The 22,683-nt window shown below is 35.7% G+C and overlaps 1 protein-coding gene across 3 annotated transcripts; it reads right to left on the reverse strand.

Annotated features, from left to right (window-relative positions):
- Positions 1-86: 86 nt before the first annotated feature.
- On the reverse strand, positions 87-11,860 carry CCDC28A (coiled-coil domain containing 28A). 3 transcript variants are annotated; one of them, XM_039869770.1, is made up of 6 exons: positions 11,576-11,860; positions 9,640-9,839; positions 6,405-6,568; positions 5,567-5,721; positions 3,763-3,785; positions 87-657 (listed from the first exon to the last, which is right to left on the reverse strand). In XM_039869770.1, exons 1-6 carry the CDS (start codon positions 11,828-11,830, stop codon positions 603-605), a joined length of 852 nt encoding a protein of 283 aa, XP_039725704.1. In that variant the 5' UTR covers positions 11,831-11,860; the 3' UTR covers positions 87-602. The 3 variants fall into 3 exon arrangements, with proteins under 3 accessions (XP_039725704.1, XP_039725706.1, XP_039725705.1); XM_039869772.1 differs by lacking the exon at positions 11,576-11,860 and adding an exon at positions 11,387-11,519; XM_039869771.1 differs by lacking the exons at positions 87-657; positions 3,763-3,785 and adding an exon at positions 4,989-5,450.
- Between the last annotated feature and the right edge of the window lie 10,823 nt (positions 11,861-22,683).

A 22,683-nucleotide genomic window follows, 5' to 3' on the forward strand; every position in this document is an offset into this window, starting at 1 on the left:
ATTTTGGGAACGGCTTCCTCTTGAGAATTGAACTCATATTATCAGATTGAAGATTACAGGTTTCTTAAAAACAGACGATAAGAAACTAATTTAAAACAATCACTTTATTAAAAATAGCAAATTTCACAAATACTCATTTAACATTTTGTTGTCACTGGCCATTGGAAAACACACCAGCATGTGTACTGATCGTCTAACGTAAACTGAAGCTAGGCTGCCACAAAAAGCCTGTGCGTCATCAACTTAGGATCCGAAGTGGAATAAGTTTGGTGAGCTCAGGAAGGATAAATCCTTCAGCCCTATCAACAACATTTAGCACAATTCATTTCAAGTATAACCCCATAAGGCAACAATATAAAGCATAGCAGCACAATCTCTGTATCACATTTCTTGATTAAGCCTTCAACAAGGCCTAGGCCTCCAGTTATGGTGAATGACGGCAAATCAAATTTACTAAAAGCAGGAGGTGAAAACAATCATTGCACTTGCACTTTAATTACTTTAATTCCTTATTGTGGAAGATGCTTCTGCTACTGGATTCAGCTGGAAAAGTAAAGATTGCTGCTTTTCTTCAAACCACAAGAAAGCAATTGCATTTCATTTTAGCTGGCAGAAGTATTTGGAACATCTTGTGCATCTGCCAAATGGAGTTTTTGTCTGAATTCATCAGTTAAGAAGACTTTCATTCTATAATACGTACATCATTTAAATTTCTAGAAATCACACCCAGGAGCTAAGAGACAGAGGTATCAAAAAAAGAAAGGAAGATGTTTAAAGGGAAAGTGCCTATGTTGCTATTAAGAAACTTGAAAGTGGTAAAATTTTTAATCGTGGTGAAGTAATTATACTACGCCTAGAATTTGAAGACTTTAGAAAATCACTGAATCAAGCCTATGTTCCAGGTTCTAACAGAGCACAGAATTATTTTAATGTAGTAAGAATCATTTTCATGGGTAAGGAGCTGATTAGAAGCAAATATAAAAATTTACTGGATTAAAAAAATTGATTTGAAAAGACAACAGCACTTTATCATCCTTGGGAAAACAATTTCTTAGTAAAAGTCAAAAATAAAAAAATTTTCATAGCTTTTAAACTTTTCCTGTAATTCTCTAAATTATTCTTTAAGAAGATTGGAAATAGGTTGGATTCCTGTACTTATTAGTCTCTTATTATCATTGCCTTTCATTTACCTCTTTCATCTATATGATTTACCTGCTATTTTTCAAGACCACAAACAATATGGATACATTGAAAATTAAATGCTAGCAATACATGTATGGAAGAGGTTACATTGAAAATTAAATGCTAGCAATACATGTATGGAAGAGGTTGCAAAAATGTATAGACATAAGCATGCCATTCTCGTCCAGTTGGAAGGCTGAGTTTAACACACATCTACAAATGAACAGGTAATGAAAAAAGGCAGAAAGATAGTCTGAGATACAAAGTGCTTCAGGGAGGTGGTCAGCTTCAGCATTATTTGATAAGGAGAAGGAGGAGAGCAACTCTAGTAGGAAGTACAACCTGGATAAAGGCATAAGGTGAACATGAACATGATATGCTCCTGGACTTCCAGAGAACTTGGTGGGATTATAAAATGTAACAGGATGTACAGCTTATGATCAAATTATTGAGACCCTTTAGAAAGTCTGACATGGTTGGGGAAAAAAAAAAAGGTAAAAATAGGAATGGCAAGATGAAAGTGATGTTTTAGGAAGAATAACTTAGTGGCAATATCTAAAGTCTACAGCAGCACTGTCCAATAGAAATATAATGCAAGCCACAGACATCATTTTAAAAAATATTTATTTACACTAATATATCAAAAATTATTTCAACATGTAATGATTATAAAAAACCGAGATACTTTATATTCTTTTTTTTTATATTAAATCTTTGAAATCAAGTGTGCATGTTATACTTACAGTACTTTTTAATCCAGATTATTCACATTTCATGTGCTTAGTAGCTACATGGCGAGTGGCTGCCACATTGGAAGGTACAGCTCTAGAGTTGGAACAGAAACTTGAAGGTTATTGAATCAGATGAAGAGGATAGAGAATAAAGGAAAAATAAAAGGCAGAACTAATGATGCCTGACAACTAACAGTAATTGGCAAATAACTTCATGTCCATGTCTAGGTTCAATGGCAGAAAGTACCATGAGTGATTAGCAATATCTGCTACGGTCATAGAGGAATTTTTAAATAATCTTGGAGACTGAAATAACTGAGGCACTGATGATAGAGAGGGAAGTTAGGAGAGGAAAGTTTGAGTACGAGAGAACAGTTATTACAGATGAGGAAACTAGGGCAGCCAGGCTTTGCTCAAGGTTGCACAGCTGCTTACCAAGATCTGAAATCAAGCGATCCAAAGCCCACGCTCTTATATGCTACCACATTGTCTTATTTAACTGTGGTCGCTGGATCGAGGACAGTGGTGAGACAAAGAAGTCTAAATGTTTTGACAAAAACACTCAGGTAAGAGGATAGGAAATACGTAAGTGTCATACGCTTAGAAAGAATATAAAGCTTGGAACAGATATAAAGAACAAAAAACCAGGAACTTCTTCCAAGAAAAGCCCCCTAATTAACTCTTATCTTACCTCTGTATTTAGGTCTTTCTTAAATGATGATGACATTGATACCTTACATTAATATCTCCCCACAGTTTATGTGGCTTCTCAAAATCTTCTGTAATATGGGTATATAATATTGCCTACTTCCAAGGGTAGGCCCAAATGAGATAGTGTGTGTTAAATCCTTCATATAATACTTGGCAAACTATAAGCATTCAATAAAGATTAGCTATTGCTATTACTAGATTTGTATATATCTCCCTATTCATTGTTGTTACTGCGTAATTCAGCAATTAATAACTGTTACAGTAATAACAGTAATTTATATATAATGTAGTTTTAAAAATTTTACATACGCATCATTATATGTAACAATTATTCCATATTACAGAGGACACTGAAATATTAATCAATTTGCCCAAGATTACATTATCAAAATGTGGAACCAATTTTTGAAAATCAAATCTCTTGACTCTATAACCAGTATCCTTTCTAGTATCTCATTATTTGGTCCAAAGGGGATGGCTTACCTCTTAAAAAAAATTATCTTACAGGCAGAATCATTTCTTATTGTTCTTATGTACCTCACATTGTACATATCGTTATGTAAAAAAATAAATTTTGAAGTTTCTGAAATAACTGCTCTAAATTGAAATGTCAGAATCTGAATATTTTACATATGTCTTGGTGATTTCCTTTAATCTAATCCTATTTATATTCTGTACACTGAATTATAAAAATGGCATTTCACAAGCTGTGTAAGGATCCCTTGAAGACTAAATTTTAGTGATGTCTAATTTTCAATTTTATACATTTAAAATATCCTATGTAATAATATTAAATGAAGCATAGTATGTCTGGATATTCAACTGACATTTAGCCTCAGAATCTAAGATTCAAAGTAATTTATATGACAATTGGCCTAATCTTCAATTCTTTTGATTAAAAAAATTTTTTTAATGTTTTAACAATATAAAGCCAATACAAAGCAAAGCAGAACAAACTAGAAACAAACAGAATTTCAGCATACAAAACAATCAGAAAATTCCATTTGGAAACCAAAGGGGAAGAGATATGGCCCCAGTAAATAATACTAGGTGTCTGCTCACTACATCTAAGGCTGGAACTATTCACCAGAAATTATAATTTGCAGACTTTTCACTGTTGATATTAGGCAAAGGATACATTGAAGAATTTAATTCTTCTAACTGTAACACAAAGAAACATTTAATTTTTATAAGATAAAAATCATAAGTGTTAACTATACATTTTAAAATAATTTTTCAGTTAAGCTTTCTTTAAATAAAAAAGGAAAATATTAAAAAAATAACTTTTCAAAAATTTCCAGGCTGAGAAGTTCACTTATGCAAAATAATTATAAAGTAGCTTTAGCATTTATTAAACAAGAATATGAGAGAATTAAACCAGATGACAAAAATTGAAGTTTTATAAGTATTCTTAAAATCACATAATCATCTGTAATAGTTTTTAAAAGAAAAAAGTTGGTATTTTAATGATCAAAATCTTTAAAACCTTTATAGATTACAAAAAGATTTCATGTCACATTCAGTTTTCAGTATGAGGTAGAAATAATCACCCAGAAGGAAAAATCTGAGTTACAGAAACGATAAATTGCTCAAAGTTACAAATGCAGACCCTGGACTAAACAAATTTGGTGTTATTTTTACCATACCACAGTCACTCTCCTAAATGTATTATAAATTAAGCTTATATTTGTTAAGAGGAACTAGTAAAAGCAAATAGTTGCAACACTAAACACAGTAGACTTGAAATAAAAAGTATATACTTGAAAATTTTAAAGTACAGGCATATAATTCCCCTCATATTTACTTACTCAAAAGATAGAGAAAAAGCAATAGAATGTCATTGGAATGTGAATATGGAAACTTCTAAAGTAAATTGAATTCAATTTTTATTTATTTTTGTTCCAAAAAAGATTTTAAAGGGGCAAATTTAATTAACACTTCTAAGTATAAAAATCATAGGTGTTATGAGCTCAATTATGTCCTCCTAAAATTCATGTTTTAGTCCTAACCCCTAGTACCTCAGAATGTGAACATATTTGGAGATAGGGTCTTTAAAGAGGTAATTAAGTTAAAATGAGGTTATTACGTTAGGCCCTAATCCAATACGACTGGTGTCCTTACAAGGAGAGGAAATTTGGACACAAGACACACATGCACAGAGGGAAAATGCCATGTGAACATGAAGATGGCCATCTGCAAGCCAAGGAGAGAGGCCTCAGAAAAACCCAACCCTGCCAACACCTCATCTTCCACTTTGAACCTCCAGAATTGTGTGAAAATAAGTTTCTGCTGTTTAAGCCATCCAGTCTATGATACTTTGTTGTGGCAGCTCTAGCAAGCTAGTACACATGGAGATATATTAAATTACCATAAACATCAAACACAGTTCTGTATTTAAAAATAAATAGCCACCCTGAGAAAATAATGCAATGTGTATTAATAATGTCAGGATTTTCTGACATATTATCTTCTACATCTTAAAATCTTATATATGTACAGAAGCTAATATTTTGCTTTAAGATTTGTCGGTATTCTCAGAATATATGCACAATTTCTTTTGGAATCTATATCTTTAAAAAAAAAAAAAGTCAAGTATGACATGGGTGTAATCTGAAGACATTACACTAAGTGAAAGAATCCAGACAAAAAGTAACATATTATATGATTCCACTTATATGAAATGTCCAGAATAGGCAAATCCACAGAGACAGAAAGTAGATTAATGGTTGCTAGGGGACGGGGAGAGGGGAGAACTGAGAGTTGTAAGGTTTCCTTTGGAGTGATGAAAATGTTGAGTAATTAGACAGCGGTGATGTCTGCACAACACTGTGAATACACAAAAAAACCACTGAATTGTATATTTTAAAATAGTTAAAATAGTGAATTTTATCTCAATAAAAACATTTATTAAGAAAAGAATAAAGTAAAAGAATTATACTCACATCAGACAGAAGCCTATCTAGATTAGAGTCACTAGCTGTTTTTCTCTTATCCTCAGGAAGTTCCTCTAACTCCCCATAGAGCTCCAAATTCAAGCGAGCTAATTTCTCCTGCATTCCCCGAACATGTTCCATCTGTTCGATGGAACATTCATTTCCTAGGGGAACATTCCAGAACATTAATAAAGATTAGGACAGTTCAAACTAGAAAATACTTTTAAACTCTAAGGTGCTGCAAAAGAAATTGGTTATAAATTTTGTAAATTATTTTGTTAATGATTGCATATTTTCTAGATATAATTACAAATCAAATTTCTGACCAGGAAAACAATGATGATCTAAGAAATGACTAAACAAATAAGAAAGATTTTTTAAAAAATTATCTTTGGATAAAGATATATTTTTTTCAATACTAATATCATATACAAAAGCAATAGCATCATCAAATCATCTCCAGTTTGACAACTGTCATTTAAATCAACTGATCCAACATTTTATGATAATCTGAGTGAAATTAAGAGTCATATTAAGGACTTAAACCATGAATCATTCTGCCAACCAATTATGTATTCACCCTTTAAGAAATATATATGAAAGTATTTATGAAACATGTAGTGTTATAAAGCATGAGAATCACAATGTAATATTTTCAATTGTATACACAATAGTACAAGACAACTTAATTGCTAAATGAAATCTAAGATGATTGTATTTTATGCCTCTTGACTTTTTTTTAACAAAAGAAAATGACACTTTTAAAAGGAATAGCAAAATACACGCAGAAAATAGGATGTAAACATCTTGAAAAGAAAAATGGTAAATACAAACATCTATTGCTTACCGAATGCTTGAAGTTTTCCAGAGTGGAAATCATTCAAAAGGCTGAGAAGCCCCCTCTCCATCTCTTGAACGTCTGAGACATCAGTGAGAAAGGAATGCTGAATTGGAGTTGACTGAGTACCTTTTCCCTCTCCACCTTGAGGTTTTGTCTTTTCTTTCATCACTCTGCAAAGAAGATGCAATTAAAAAATTAATTGCATATAACTCTTTAAAAATAGATGATACTTTTAGACTCTTTTAGGCTAAGCAAAATTTGGGAATTAAACTGAATTTCCCTTAAAACAAGAAATCAGAACAAATTCAATACTAAATAAAATCAGTAATTTTAAGCCAGAAACCAAAAGAACAGGTTATGAAGTCTCAAATATATAAAATATAACTACTAAGGTATATAAAAAGTTGGATTAATATATTTATATAATGTTATTTCTTTGGATTACAGAAACATAATTTACTATCTTATGTTTCACATTTTGTTTCTCAGTAAAAATATATTACATCTTTCTCTTCTAAACTTTATCCTATTTGTTTCTTGAACTATCAGCTATTCAGCATGTTGTTATGGGGCCCCTACTCTGCAGTTGACACTATGCCAGATACTAGGTATAGAAAAATGCATACAGCATCCGTCATTGCATAGAAAAACATCCAGTCAAAGGAAAAAGGAAGATATATAAATTCATAATCACCACATGAAGGAGTGCTGAAAACCTGTTATTAACCATGACTCTTCCAACTTCCTAAGGCCCCCTCATACAGTCAGGAAATCCTATTGATTATACTCACAAATATATCTCTAATATCTCTATTTCTCTTCTCCACTGCCACTACCCTATCTCTTGACCAAAACTACTCCAACACCTTAGCAACTGGTCTTGTCTCTACGTCTTGTTTCTGATCCCCCTTCCCTCCCCACGGAGCAGCCAAATCAATTTTTTAGAAGTAAAATCAAATCATGTAATTTACTTAATTCGAACCCTTTAGTACTTTGCCCTATCTGCTGGATAAAACCCAATACCCTTAAGGAACTCCATCTTCCTTTGTCTATGCTCTAGACATTCTGAATCTTTCACTTCTTAGAAATCCATTCTCTTATCTACTTACATGCCAATCCTCTGCTTACATTAGCATCCTTCTCCTCATTGCCATCTTTGCCAGGCTACCTCCCACATATCCTTCAAGTCTCAGTTTACTTGCTGTTTCCTCAGGAAGGCCTTTTTGGAACTCCTAACCTAGACTGGTTCTTATTACACATATCTGGCATTTACCAGGCCATCAAACACTTGAGTGATAGTACTATACACACCGTGGTATGGAAACAAAGAAAGAGCAGTTTACTCAACCTAGAGGCAGCCAGAGAAAACTTCCTAAAGGTGATATGTGAGTGAAGCCTTAAAGAATAAGTAGGCGTTCACCATAAAAAAAGGTAGAAGGGGTTGTGTTATCTGTATAACCCCAATGTGTACTACAGACCCTGACATACACATATATTTGGTACTCAATTAATTCATTACGTTTCATGAAGACATCTTTCCCACAAGTGTACTCACCACAATAAGGATAAGAGGAATAGGGTATATGGTGGGTGCAGGGGAGGGGGCAGCAAGAAACTCATAACCTTAACAAGAAATCTACTTAGAACACATAAGCTGTTAAGAGTAGGTCAGTAACAGTTTTTCACAAAGTAAGATCTGTATCTTATATACATATTAGATTTGATATCACTCTTTAGTACCTTGCCACTCGAAGTGCTGTCCAAGATCCATAGCATCAACATCACCTGTAAGCTTATTACGAATGCTTATCTGAAGCCCTACCCCAAACTAACTGATTTGGAATCTACATTTTAAAAAGATCCCCAAGAGATCCATATTCATATTAAAATCCGAGATAAATTACTACAGACTACAAAGTTTTAGTGCAGCAAATGTATATCTTTTCTTTCAAATTAGAAATTTTATCCAAGTAAGTGTTTTGCATGAGTTCATCATTTAGCAATCCTCTCAAAAAGAAAACAAAAATCTGTTTATTCCCACGTCAGTGTTTTTGATCATGTCACATTGCCTCACTTTATATTAAAATGATTCAACAATAAAAAAGCACTCATCAAAATTATACTAGGTACAAAGCTCCACTATAAGTACTGTGTGACACATAAGAATGATCGATATAGTCCCAGATCTCAGGAAGCCTACATTTGAGAAGAGGGTAGAGAAAGAAAAGTACAAAGTGGAAGGTGACAATGAGATATAAATAAACTGCTGTAAGAATTTAGAAAAAGGAGTGATTACCTTGGCTTTCTTTTTTTACCAACCATAACCATATTAAAAATCTGACTCTAAGTTAAACGCTGCCCTTTCCAATCCAATAATTTATTCAAAGAAAACCATCATAACTCTTACAGTTTATCATTTAGTCCTTATTGGAAATTTCTTTTCCAAGTGTCTTTGGCTATGTCTCTTATTTCCTCAGAGAGAATGTGAGATCATCATCGAGGTAAGAATTTCATCTTTTCTTTTGTATAAATCCAATGGGTACAGAGTGTTACAGCATTACTTCCTTTAAGGACTCTCCATGATGAACTTGCAAGTAGAAGTAAATTTATTTGATAATAGAGGGTTGAGATCACGAAAGGTATTTTTCTCTAAAGATGTCATCTTTCTTTCCAAATATCTAATATTATGAAATACATATATGTAGCAGTAATATATAACATATTTAAACTTGTCAATCCTGTTTCCTTCAGCATCTAAAGACAAATGATGTTCACCAAATATTTATTATTACTTCAAGGTGGTGAAATTTTAGTGTTTTAAGTTTTTCCTTTGACTGTTTCCTGTGTTTAAATTTTTACGATACATACAACCATTTCTACAAAAACAGTGAAACCACTCTTTTTTAAAAATAAAAACTATCGAAGCACAAATACTCAACTTAGTTAAAAAAAAATACTCGTATATCTTTTATTCCATTTCTGGCTAGCTCACCAATTTTGTTTACAAGTTTTCATGCTCTGATAACTTGTAAACAAAGTAAGGGCCTTCAAACCATCATTCATTTCCCATTTTCTAATCTCTATACATATACTATAACTTCCAGAAATTTTTTTCTAAATCATATATAACATGTGCCTCAACTGTTTTAAAAGTCAAGCCAAGAGAAAAAAATGTTGTAAGAATTATAGGATTTAGTATTTAACAGCATTTTGCTGTGATAACATGAAAGAAAAAATTCACCTTTTTAACTTTGGTCGCTGTGAAGTTGACTGTGATGCAGGATTTGAAAACCCCGTGCTTTTACTAACTGGAATGGCATTTTTTTTGGCATTAACAACCTGAGTAGAGTGGGCACTAAAAGACTTAGGACTCCTCCTCTTCACTTTCCGCTCTTCCATTGTTTTAAGGTCCTTATTGCAGCAAGGCCAGCTTCTTATGACCTAAGGAAAGAGAGCAAAATTATACATGCATGCTTTGATATGCCAAAATGAAAGAGGTTCAAGATTTTCAGGTCTTTAGAGAAAGCTAGAATAAAGATGCCTTAAAGTTAATCTACCATGCTCTGTACATATAAGCCCTAAGCAAAATTGTCAAACAAATTTTTTTTTCCACTTGCCAAGCACTATTCTGGGCACTGGAGAGATGGTACTGAACAAGACTAGGTCCCTGCCTTCAAGAAGCCTACATTATTGAAGGGGAACAATACATAAAAATAAAGAAAACAGTCACGTGATCTTCCCAGCGTGACTCAAGCTTCAGGTGGCCTTTAGGTCTCCCTTCTAAAATATATTCTTAGAAGAACCAATTAGATTCAAATAGATGTATAATCAACAGGGGTATCTGCATCTTAGCTAGTGACTTGAAACCTTATTTCAACTGCCAAGCGGAAACTCTGAGTCTGCCTAGGAATAATATTGATTCTGGTTCCTTGATCAAGAGAAGTTCTGTGAAATTAAACTTGTTTCATGACTATTTTCAAAATACTTTCTCTACCTATTTCCACAAGAAACATGAAACTTTATTATACATGTTTAGTTTTGTTAATATCAAAAAAAAAATTATACTGTGGAGTTCCATAAAGAATATATGTAAGGCCTTCCATTTATCCAATACTTTTCCCTTACTTTAAGTATTAACCAGCTGTATTTCCCTAATAGTCATCCATCTAAAAATATCCCCCTACGTGTCCTTTTCATTTATGCATAATACTAATTATACTATTTCATTTATAATGAGAAATTTATATGGCTATATACCTCATATTGTAAAGTGCCTTAGAAGCATTAGGCCTTTTTCAGTATGCTGTATTGGATTTAATCATGTTATGACTATTCAAAAAGATTCGAATTCACTGATGTCACTCCTAAAATAATTACCTGATAATTTTAATGAAAACAGATGTTTTGTCATTGTCTGGAATTGGTGCCACGAAGCACTGTAATTTAAAGCATTAAGCTTAGTTGGCTCCAGTTGACTCGAGACAATTGGAGCTATGATACCTCCAAAGCAGCAAAGGTTTTTAAAGGAAAGACTCTAACACGCAGTTTCTAATCGCAGACAAAAAGTGTATCCCTTTTTATTTTGGCTAAAATTTTACCTTTAAGAATCACTTTAAGTAACAGAACAGACATTTTGGGATTGTTTCAGCATACAACACAAATCAAACAGAACCTTAAAAAATCTGAATAGAGACAATGGGCTATCAGTTCTCCAGAGGGGAAAGGATCTGTATAAATTTATGATGCACAGACACACTGGCCTTCGAATTTAATGCTAATACGCAGTTGGTGATACAAGAAAAATAAACTTAGGAAGTAAAGCAAAGGAAATTAACCAATAGTGGTCTAAACTAAGATGTTCTGAGGGGCTCGAAATTTATGTTTTTGGAAGGTAACAACTGTGTCACAAGAGCCCTGAAATCCTTGTATACCAAGCAGCAAGGAGCCATTTAGAGAAAGCCTTCGTAAACAGCTCGTAGTTTACTCACACATTAGTTTTGAGAGCCAGGAACCCACGGCCTCCATGCGGGACCCCTCGGAGTCTCTGTACACTTCATCTCACTTCCCTTCTCCAATCCGCGTACCCTTCACCGCCCAGAGTCCAGCAGTGGCCAGAAAGGGTGTTGGGAGGGGCCTAAAGGGGGCATCGCGGGGGCGCCTTTGCTTACACTTCATACCTGAGGAAGGACGTGATCGGGGTCCTCTTCCTCAACCTGCAAACACCTGGAGGCCTCCGAAGTTACTGCCGCAGCTGCAGCCGCCGACGCTACTGCGGCAGCTTGAGCCGGGGTCACATCCTGGACTCCGCGCCTCCACAGCTCCCTTTGTTTACGGATGTGACGTAAGGAGGTAGTGCCTCCGTGCTCCAGGCCCGAGCCCAGTCTGTTCCTGCCCCACGAGTGCCGCACGGGTCTCCGCCCTCGACACCGCATTACTCCCCCCGGCCTGCCTTCAGCCGTACTTTTGGGAGGTGCAGAAAGGAGGATCCCCTGGCTGGGTTTTTATTTTGGGTGGTGTGGCCCCAAAGCAGGGAAGGATAAAGGGTGGCATTGGCGGCAGGAACGAAAACTACAGTACCTTTCCGGAAGCTGTCCCGCCCCTCGGTGAGTGTCAGCTCCTACGCACTACAAGTCCCAGCGTGCTATTCGAGCAGGCCCGGAGGCGGAACCAGAGTGTCGCCATAGCAACCATTCTGGATTGTTTCCAATACATCGCCGGGCAAGGTAAAGCAATTTTGGTTTTGAAGGCAGCGTGAAAAATGGGGATTCTGTTGCGGCCTGGATGCTGAGCCTAATTAGAACCTAAATGCGATTCTATCACTACTACTACTACTAGCTACTCTGTTTAGGCATTAGACATATGTTATCTCTACACTTCACTACAATTTTGTTAGTGTTGTAATCTCCGTTTTAGGAAAGAGGATTCTAACACTTAGAAAGGCTAATAAATCATGCCTCTCTGTCATGTACTGCCTCTGGAGAAGGGATCGCGGATTGAGAGAGATGGAACTATCTTAAATGAGAGGAGAAATCTATTTCATTTTCTAGTTTGGATAGGCTTCCCTGTGCGGGGGTTGGGAGTGGGGAGGTTTTAAGTTCATAGACCATTAATTGAAGACACTCTGGAAAGTACCACACACTTTTCCCGCTTTTGCGGGAATTTTGAGGAAACAGGAAACGGAATCCAGAGATTATACCACTGCCAAAGAGGCAGAACAAAGACGAGCCCAATTATCCTGGCTTCTAGTATAGGATGTTTTGTCCGCTACCACCACCCTCCATATTTTAAAATTCTGAAATGTTTAAAAATAAAAAAAGAGTAAACACTCATGTACCCATATCCAAACCGAATGTATATTACGTTTTGTTATTTTATGTTTTTGAATGGAAGAAATAGAACATTACAAATGCAGGTGCGACCGATTCCCACTGCTACTCTACTTCTTTTATTTGAGGCAACTACTATATTAATTTTGGTATGCATCTTAGTTATCTAGGTTTAGTATACTTTCACCATTACTTTGTTTTAACTATATCATATTCTATCAAATAAGTTTGCCACAAATCATTTGGGACTTCCCGTAGTGATGGATATTTAGATGTTTCCCATTTTTCACCATTAAAAACAATGCAATAGGGTACAATCTTCCCAGCATCTTTTTTCAGCGTCTCTTAACTAATCTCTGAATGGTCTTAGCTGTATGAGAGCTTGGAAACTGGTGATTCACATGCTATTTTAATTTTTCAAATTGGTTGCTAACAGTTACAATTGAAGGAATAAAAAAAAAAATGGATGTCATCTTATCCATTTGGCATCCCAGTAATAATGACCACACTAGATCCACACTGTACCCTGGTGACAATAGTTCAAGCTGAAGAACAGCTGCCTCCTTTAGATCAGTTCAAGTGATCTCTAGTTTTTCTGTAAGTCCCTCTGCTTTTAGTAGCCATCTGAGCCATGTGGTATTTGCATTTGCAAATATAATGTAGGGACACATTCCAAATGTACATATGTACAATATGTATGCCTTCTAAATGTACATATTTCAGATATTCAAAGTTCTTTATTGAGTCCCTGTTTTGGCTAGGCATTGTCATAGGAGGTCAGGGGACATCCATGAACAAGATGGGTAAGAGCCCTATAGTCAGAGATCTTATATTCTTGATAAAGGAGATGGGCAATAAATTAGTAAACAAAACAGTTTCATTTGCTTATGAGTGCTCTGAAATAACAGCTTAAGGTCATAGGGAGTCGCTGTAAGAGGTGGGGTCCTGAAGAGGGTGTATCAGGGAAAGCCTTCCTCAAATGGCAACTTTGAGTGTTGAGGTATGAATGAAAACAGCCAGGCATGGAATTATCTGAGGGAAGAGCATCTTTGAGCAAAACATATGGCTAAGCCACAGGTCTTTAGACACAAGGGAGTTTGGCATGTTTGAGGAAGGAAGGGATTAGTGTGGCTAGACTGTTCTGACTTAGGGACAGAGTGACATGAGATAGAGTCACAGAGGCACATTTTGAATGTGATCTATTTTATTTGAAATTTAGAGTTCCTTCCTCAAACAAATTTTGTTCTTTGAGATTTACTAGATTTTCCTTTAACTTAAAAACCCCTCCTTTGGATTGACTGTTAAATGTACAGCTTGCGAAATAAGCCAGACAGAAAAAATTGAAAATCACATGATATCACTTATATGTGGGATATAAACCTAAAAGCAACAAATGAACAAGACAAACAGAGACTCGTGGACATGGACTATAGACTCGTGGTTACTAGAGGGTAGGGGTTGGGGGAGCAGGGGGTAGGTAGATGGGGTAAATGGGATCAAATATAGAGGGGTAGGGGAAGGGTGAAGTAGGTAAAGGGGATCAAATATATGGTAGCTGAAGGAAACTGGACTTTGGGTGGTAAACACACAATAGAATATACAGATGTGAAATTAGAATGTACACCTGAAAATCATATAATTGTATTAACCAATGTTACCCCAATAAACTTAATTTAAAAAATTTTTAAAAATATACAGCTTGTATAAATTAATCAGATATTTTCTTCCTAAGAATGATATTTAGAGGATAAGAGCTTTGATCAACAAAATGCCTACCCCCAACACTAATGTATTCTATAACAAAAGGTAGGCAAGGAGGAGTACTGGTGGTGAATTTCCAGGTAGTGATGGTGATGCAAATGTTCACATTCATAGGCTTTAGACCTATTAAGCCAGAATCTCCTGGGGACCCAAGAATCTCTATTTAAAAAAAAAAAAAAGTTTTTCTTATGGATAATTTCAAACATGTCAAAGAAGACAGAATAGTATAATGAACCCCCATGTACCCATCATCCACCTATTGACTCATGACACACTTATTTCACTTAAACCCTTCCACCTACATCCCTTCCTCTCAGTCTGTCTGGTATTATACTGAGGCAAATCCCAGACATCGTTCAATCTATAATGTTTCAATGTAGATCTCTAGGATGAAAAGAACTTAACCACAATATCACTATTGTTCCTGAAACAGTAATAATTGCTTAATATTATTAAATATCCAGTCAGTGTTTAAATTTCCAATAGTATCATGTGATAATTTTTTTCACATTTCATTCAAATCAGAAATATTTTTCTATAAGTTCCTCAGATGATGAATGGGTTTGGAAGCCACTGTTGTACATCCTCGTTTGTTTATCCAGAGACATGTATCATTCTTCCCCGTCAGAAAGTTACACTCCAAAGGAGAAGGCAGATGTCTCAAACCAAAGCAAATGGCTATTCTAACTTAGTGCATGGAAAAGAAACATCTCCTAGTTGTCTTTTGTGGTTATTATAGGGAAGAGGTTTTTAGTTTTCGTTTCTTTAACTTGGAAGCCTATATCTCATTTGCTAAGTGTTCCTCCACCTCCTTTTCCTCCCAGATCAGAATACGTAGGCCAAGATAGGTCAGGCTCAATGCTCCTTTGCATGCCTAACTCAAGAAACTGCTAGTAAAAAGCCCTAGAGCATAACTGAGCTTGGCATATTCATGGAACTGACAGAATGTCACTGTACTGGTCTAGATTTTTGGTTTACTCTAAGATGTACATCTTAAGCATTAGTGAATGGCCCCAAAATAAACATAGAGCCCATTATAATTGTTACTTATTGCTAACTACTTTGGAAAAACAAACAAGGGGTAAACAACAGACCTGAAAAGTTACAAAGACCTTTAAAAAATTCTTACAAGGTCTTTGATAAATTTGTCTTCTTCATTGGGCTGTATGTTCCCTGAGAGCAGGTATCATCTTTTCTTTGATTTTGTATCTTAAACACATTGTATAGAACAAGACATCAATTAATAAATTTTGTATTATGAGTGAATGAAGTTCTCTGATTTTATTTCTGAAAGCGAAGTGATTCACACAATCCGTCTTTAAACCTCGAAGTCTAAAGATATAGGCCCAGTCACAGTGCCAATCGGATGGCATCACTAATACCCAGGCAAGTCCTCTTTTATTTAGCTGAACAATTTATGTTTTGATATATCTGCCTTCGTAATGGGATCTAATGAAGGAATTAATCCTAAAGCTAAGGGAAATTGTCGACTGAATGATTCTTTTTAAACTCAGTATTTGTGATAGTATCAGTTTATGATTCTACAAAATTAATATTTGAATCTAATTTCACCTTCACACTTCCTTTTTAAGGCTAAGAGTAGTAAACAGGATTAAGGAATGATTATCAGCAAGAGATGAGGGTGATTCATCCTTCCAATATCCTTTCTCCAGCTCTTGTCATAGGAACACTCCAGCTTAAGAAGAAGGCTTGTATTGTAGGCTTAACCAGAAAACAAAGTATACCATGGGCCAACGAATTAGCTATTCTGCATTATAAACTTTAAATTTTAGTTCAAGTTCAGCAGTATGACCATGGAGTACCGCAAGACTGCAAAGAAATACATGTCAGGATAGCTTATAGTATAGCAGAGAAAGAAGGAGGGAGGGTGAGGAGGGTAGGAAGGGCTCCCATAATACTGTTTATATTTCTATCTAACAAAGAAATTTTAAAATGTTATTCAAAACTTAAACTGTTACCACTCTGTCTTTTAAGGGGTTGCCATTATTCCTGTCAGTAGAGAAATAAATCTTCATACACAGGCAAGAAAAGGGATGAGACACATCTCTAGATCGATGGCCTATTGTGTGTCACAATACAAGAGTGGTACATACACAGTGGGCAGGAGGCTGAGTGTAGGGATATGAGATTGAAAAAGTTTAATCGTTTTGTATAATAAAGTGGGAAAAATTGTTCACTCTGGTAGAGGGTGGGAGTTGGGAATAAAGACAGCAAAAAAAGGGGAGCAGAGGGAGAAAGAGGCGAAATGATAGGAAGAGCTTTAAAAAGAGCAATGGCATCTATTATTCAATTTGTAATTGTTAGCATTGCTCCTAACACACACGCGTGCACGCGCACACACACACCCTCTATACTTTCAAACATCAAGAGGAATCCCCTATGAACTCAGAGTTTCATATGAATGATTCATGGAAATTAAGGGAAAAAACGTTGTATTCTGCAAGTGTGGGAGATTTAGTGGCAAACAAGTGGTCCATAAAAGGCACTATGACGATGAAGCAGGAGCTTAGAGTCCAAGGTGAACAGGAACATTATGAACCATAGTCTTCCCTATAGTCTTGCAGAGATATGATTTTTTTCACATTATGACTATTGGGGTTATATTTAATTTCACTTCACTCTTAAAGAGTAAGGGTACATGGGGTAACATCTGCTAATCTGCTGGTCTCTACCACTAGCTTGTCAGCAAAGGAACTGGGTTTTATACATCTTTACATTTCCATAGTGTCTGGAAACAATAGAACCTTAGAAAATGTTCATTAAATGAATGAATAAATGAGGAAAAATTAAACTCATATGATGGCAAGTGGCAGAATGGTGTTGTTAATTAAATCAAATGTCACCATAACTCTGATGTTTTATTCAGGAATTAGAAATTGGGTTGATTCTTAGCCATTCCTGCCTCTGATCTCCAGGTGGCAGTATTATGTCATGTTAAATTGGTTTGAGACCGGATTCCATTTAACTTTCGACAACATAAATGAGTTAAAATAAAAATTCAATTCTGTAGTTTATTTCTGTAATTGTACAGAGCAATTAGAAAATAAAATATGACATGGAATTATGAATTTCTTACCCAATTTCGACACAAATCGTAATTACTGATAATTCTCTAAATCAAGCACTTTGTAGACCTTGAAGGTACATACACGTTGGTGTACTTTGTTTACAAAACACATGTATTTTTTCAGAGTATGAAAGCCTATGTGTGTATGTAAGAGAAAGAGAGACAGACAGACAGACAGACAGACAGAGACAGACAAAGAGAGAACACATGAGTGTGAACAGGAAAGCAGTAATATGTCTAGAAATAAATCATCTCCCAATAAATAGAGTAACCAGATTAAATACAGGATGGTCAATTAAATTAGAATTTCAGATACACAAAGAATACTTTATTCATGTAAGTTCCATGCAATATTTAAGACATACTTATATTTAAAAAAGTATTCATCATGTATCTGAAAATAAAATTTAACCGGCATTCTGTTTGTTGTTGTTGTTGTTGTTGAGTTTGGGTTTTGGATTTCTTGTTTCTTTATTTTGCTAAATCTAGCAGTTTTACCAACATGTTTTGTTGTTGTTAATTCCAAAATAAAGAGAACTTCACCAGGTCTGCAAAGCACAGTGGTGTTTCCTTATTTGGAGAGATAAAAAAGTAGCTAGTAGGGTCGGCTTCCTCCTAAGTCTTAACTTTGCTGCTCTTTGTATTTTCTTCCCCTGCAGATCGGAGTTCCTCAGCCGAGTATCTTATCCTCAGGAAACTGACCACTCAGGCAAGTGCAGATGGAGTAGCCTAAAGTAGTTATTTTATACAAACACAGTGTTTTATAACACTTGTGAATTTGATTGCAAAAATCCCAGCTCTGTGAGTGAGTGAGGAGATCTTGGATCCCTTCACCTTTGATTCATATTTTTCACAAGTACCTGATCCATACCAGCTATGTCAACAGAAATAGATGAATTGCTTAATAAGTCCTATTTAGAAAAAGTAAAGAATTTTCTGGTAAATCATACATCATAGTTTTATGTACATTTTCATTTTTAATATAAGCATTGTCTATCTTTCAGATATAATGCACTTCAAAATTTTATTTGTAAATATTTCTGAATTCTAAGTAACCTTTCCATAGAAACAGTATTATGAGTGGTAGTCAGATCTTCAGGTTACTTAATAAGAGTATAGTTAATTGATCATATGACCGAAACACTGTATTTGTAATTTAAAAAATTGTCTTTTTGAAAAAGGTTATTGTGATAATAGAATTTTAAAGAGTAAGAAATAGAGAAAAAAATTAAATAATGAATATTTAAATTTGAGGAAATATCAATAACACATGTTTATTTTGATCTTGCTCTGTGCCAGAAGCCATTCTAAGTGCTTTAAATGAATTGACCCATTTGATCATCATAATAACCTTAGGAGGTAGATTCCATTATGATCCCACTTCACAGATGAGGAAACTGGAACAAAAGTTAAATAGCTGCCCAAAGTCAGACAGCTTCTAAGTAATAGCACCGGGGTTTGAACCAGCCCAAAGCTACATAAACCACTGTCTGCCACAGCTACCTTCGTTTAGAAGAGAGGGAAGTGAACCGTCTGAGAAAATTCTGAAGGGACATCTGATGGCTGTCTGGGGCAGTAGACTGTATTGTTCACTGAAGCTAGGACAGTTCAAGGTGAACAGTTGTCTTTTCCCTAATTTAGCTTTATTATGAATGCTACTTTTGCGCTTCCAGGTCAGAATAGAGCTATTTTGGAGTTTATAAATGGAACAAAAGATGTCAGAAAGAGGGAGAGAGATTTACGAGAAGCAATTAAACAAGAATTAGTGAAAGATGGCAGTGGATTGAAGAGTACGCACGTGTAGGGTGAAAAGAACTGAGCTGAGACCTGAAAAGAAAAATCAAAGAGGGGAGAATTTGACTTTCATAATTACCTACATGCATAGGAAAGGAGAAATGGGAGTGTCATTGCCCCCTATTATTGTTAATTCTGTGTAATCCTTTCCTATTTGTGATGACCTGAGGTGGTTTATGGACCACTCAGTTAAGGCAAGAGTGTTTTTCCCAAAGACCTTTGCTCAAGGTGATAGTCTCTTGCATGCTAAAGGGAGAGTCCTACTTCAGTCCCCAACTTGTTTTCTTTAGACACTCTGTCCACCCTTTACCCTCTCCCAAAGAGATAAGAGGTATGGAGCGTGGAGGGAAAAGAATCCTGGACTCATTGTTTGGGGTACAGAGTTCTGCCCCTGCCACCTAATTAATTCTCCAACCTTTGGCCCCTGTTTCCTAAGCTGTGAAAACAGAGATAGTATTACCCACTTCGTGATATAAGCACCCGGCAAATATTAGCTCTGATTCCATTTAATCTTCACAACTTTATGAGGCGCCATTCCCATTTTACAGACGTGAAAAAGGAGGCTCAGGGAGGTGAAGGTACTTATTTGAAAGCACATAAGGGCTACAGTACTGGTGGAGATAAGCACCCTGATCATCTAGCCCTAAATCCATTGATCTTTCCTCTGCAGTGCTGCCTGCAGTGGAAAATGTGATCACTGAAATTAAATGGCTTACATTTGTTTTCCAGAGTGAAAATTTTAAAAAGCTCTCTGCTACTCCAGTCCTGGTAAAGAGGAAAAAGATAAATAAAACTCAGAAATATATTTTCCTAAGATAACAAAAATGGAAGGTTTTTTTTAAAGTAAAATATTATATTTGTAAACATTCAAAAAAGCCTTCAAATTATGAATAAGTAGACACTTGTAGCACTCATTAATTATAGTGACTTTTATTTAAAAATTATTCTTTATTACATGAATAATACAAGCTTATTCATTCAATATGTGTTCATTGACATTCTACTCTATTTCCTAGGCTAGCAAATGATACAGACAAAAACGCCTGTTCTCATGGAGCTTGTATTCAAATGTGAGCATAGCACATTATAAAAAATAATTACAATAATTAAATAATTTTTACAGAATAGAAAGGAATACGTATTATAGGAAGAAATGGTGTTAAGAGGGATGGGGTTGTGGGTTGGTAGCTGTAATTTTAGATAGGGTGTTAGGGGAAGACCTAATTAAGCAGGTGAGTTTTAAGCAAAGACTTCAAGGAAGGGCAGGGATGAATCATGAGAATTAAAAGTAGAGGAAAGACCTGCACCTAGGCCTTAAGTGGGAGCAGGCCTGGGGTGTAAAGACCAGTAAGGAAGCCAGACTGGCTTGAGAGAGATGAGCATGGGAAAGGGCAAGAAGGGATGAGGTAAGAGAGGTAAGGCTGTGTGAGAGGGAGGATGGGAACGTGTGGGCTGATTAGGTGGGGCCTTGCAGGCCATTTTAAGGGTTTGGGGTTTTTTCTTTGAGAAATGGAAGCATCTGGAGAGTTTTGAAGAAAGGAGCGACATGATCAGGCCTGCGTCTTGATAGATCACTAGTCCTCAGGCTGCCGTTGGGAATAGACTGTAGAGGGTAAAGAGGAGAAGCAGGGAGATCAATTTGGAGACCACGGAGGTAATCCACATGAGAGATGATGGTGCCTGGACCAGATGGCAGCTATGAAGGAGATGAGAAACGGTCAAAGCTTAGATCCATTTGAAGGTCAAACTAACAGGGTTTACTGAGAGACTGGCTGTGGGGTGTGAGAAGAAGAGCCAAGAATCACTCCCAAGTTTTAGCCTGAGCAAATGCAAGGAAGAATTTTCTATAGAGTAAGATGGGAGACTCTTGTGTTGGAAGGGGGCGCATATCACTTTGGGATATGTTATGCTTGAGATGATGTTTAAATGTCCAAGTGGAGATGTTGAGTAAACAGTTGGATGTCTGGAGCTCAGATCTAGCCTGGATGTATACATTTATTTAGCATATAGTTGATATTTAAAGCCACAAGGCATGATGAGATCACCAAAAGAATACGGAGAAAGGAAACTAAGGACTGAGCCCTGGGAAAAGAGGAGGAACCAGCAGAATTAGAAAATTGAGATAGAAAAAAAGCTAGAAAAGGAGAAAATAAAAAATACCCACAAACAATGGCTATACCATTTACATTTTGGTATATATCATTCCAGACCTTTTTTCCTTGTGTGTATGTATATATAGAGCTTCCTTTTTAATTTTAAAAAGGTAACTTTAAATTTCACTTCATAGATCTTAAAAATAAATTTAGAGTAGATTGATACATATAGGTATCATCAAAGTCAGAGATACTAAAAGTTTTATAATGCAAAGAAGCAAACTCTTCCAGAGACAACCCTTGTTACTGGTTTCATCTCATGCATGTACAGTACATAAAGGTATGTGCGTGTGTCTGTTTACACACATGTACTTCCCACACACCCTTAAGATACGCACATTGTTCTGCAATTTCTCTTTTCAGTTAACAGCATATTTTAGATTTTGTTCCATATCGTCACTTAATATGGTAGCATATTAAGAGTTGATTCATATTAAATCTGCCCAGATTATTCTAGCCAAAACCACTAAATGAATTGTCCTGAGAGGCCCTTATCACTGCTTCTGCCAGAGCTTTTCGTCCGTCTCTCCTTTCATCCTTTTTCTCCTTCTGATCATTCTGTACTTGGTTTCTTCTTTCACTTCTTATAGACTATTATCTACCATGGAATGCATCCTCTCACAGTTCCTTTTTTTTTTTTTTCCCACCCTGCAAAATTTTAGCTGTTCATTCACTGAATATTTATTAAGGATTTTTTTTTTTTTTTTTTAAGGATTTGCTAACCTCTTTGAAATATAGTGTGAGATAAGGGACAGAGTCTACATGAGCTCATGTCTAACTGGAGAGACAGGCTTATAAACAATGAGTGATTACAATGCCACATTACAAATGCAGTGACAGAGGTATGAATGGAATGCTTTGGAAGCATGTGGAGGGGGAAGGGGGAAAAGGGAGACTGACTTGGCATAAAAGGTGAAGTTACTATCGGAGAGACACTAGAAGTAATACACACACACACACGTGTGTGTATATATGTATATAGGAAGATATAATATGTATATAACAAACAAAAGTATATATAGTATATATATTACAAACAAAACAGTTTCTGTCCTCGGGCCTAAGAATAAGGAACGAAGTCCCTGGCCTGGGTGAGCAGGTTCTTCGTGACCTGGCTCTAGAATATCCACACCACTTTCCCTGCGTCCCTACTTACCATTCTC

The sequence above is a fragment of the Pteropus medius genome, unplaced genomic scaffold, assembly GCF_902729225.1.
Source record: "Pteropus medius unplaced genomic scaffold, Ma_sr-lr_union100, whole genome shotgun sequence".
Classification (NCBI taxonomy): Eukaryota; Metazoa; Chordata; class Mammalia; order Chiroptera; family Pteropodidae; genus Pteropus; species Pteropus medius.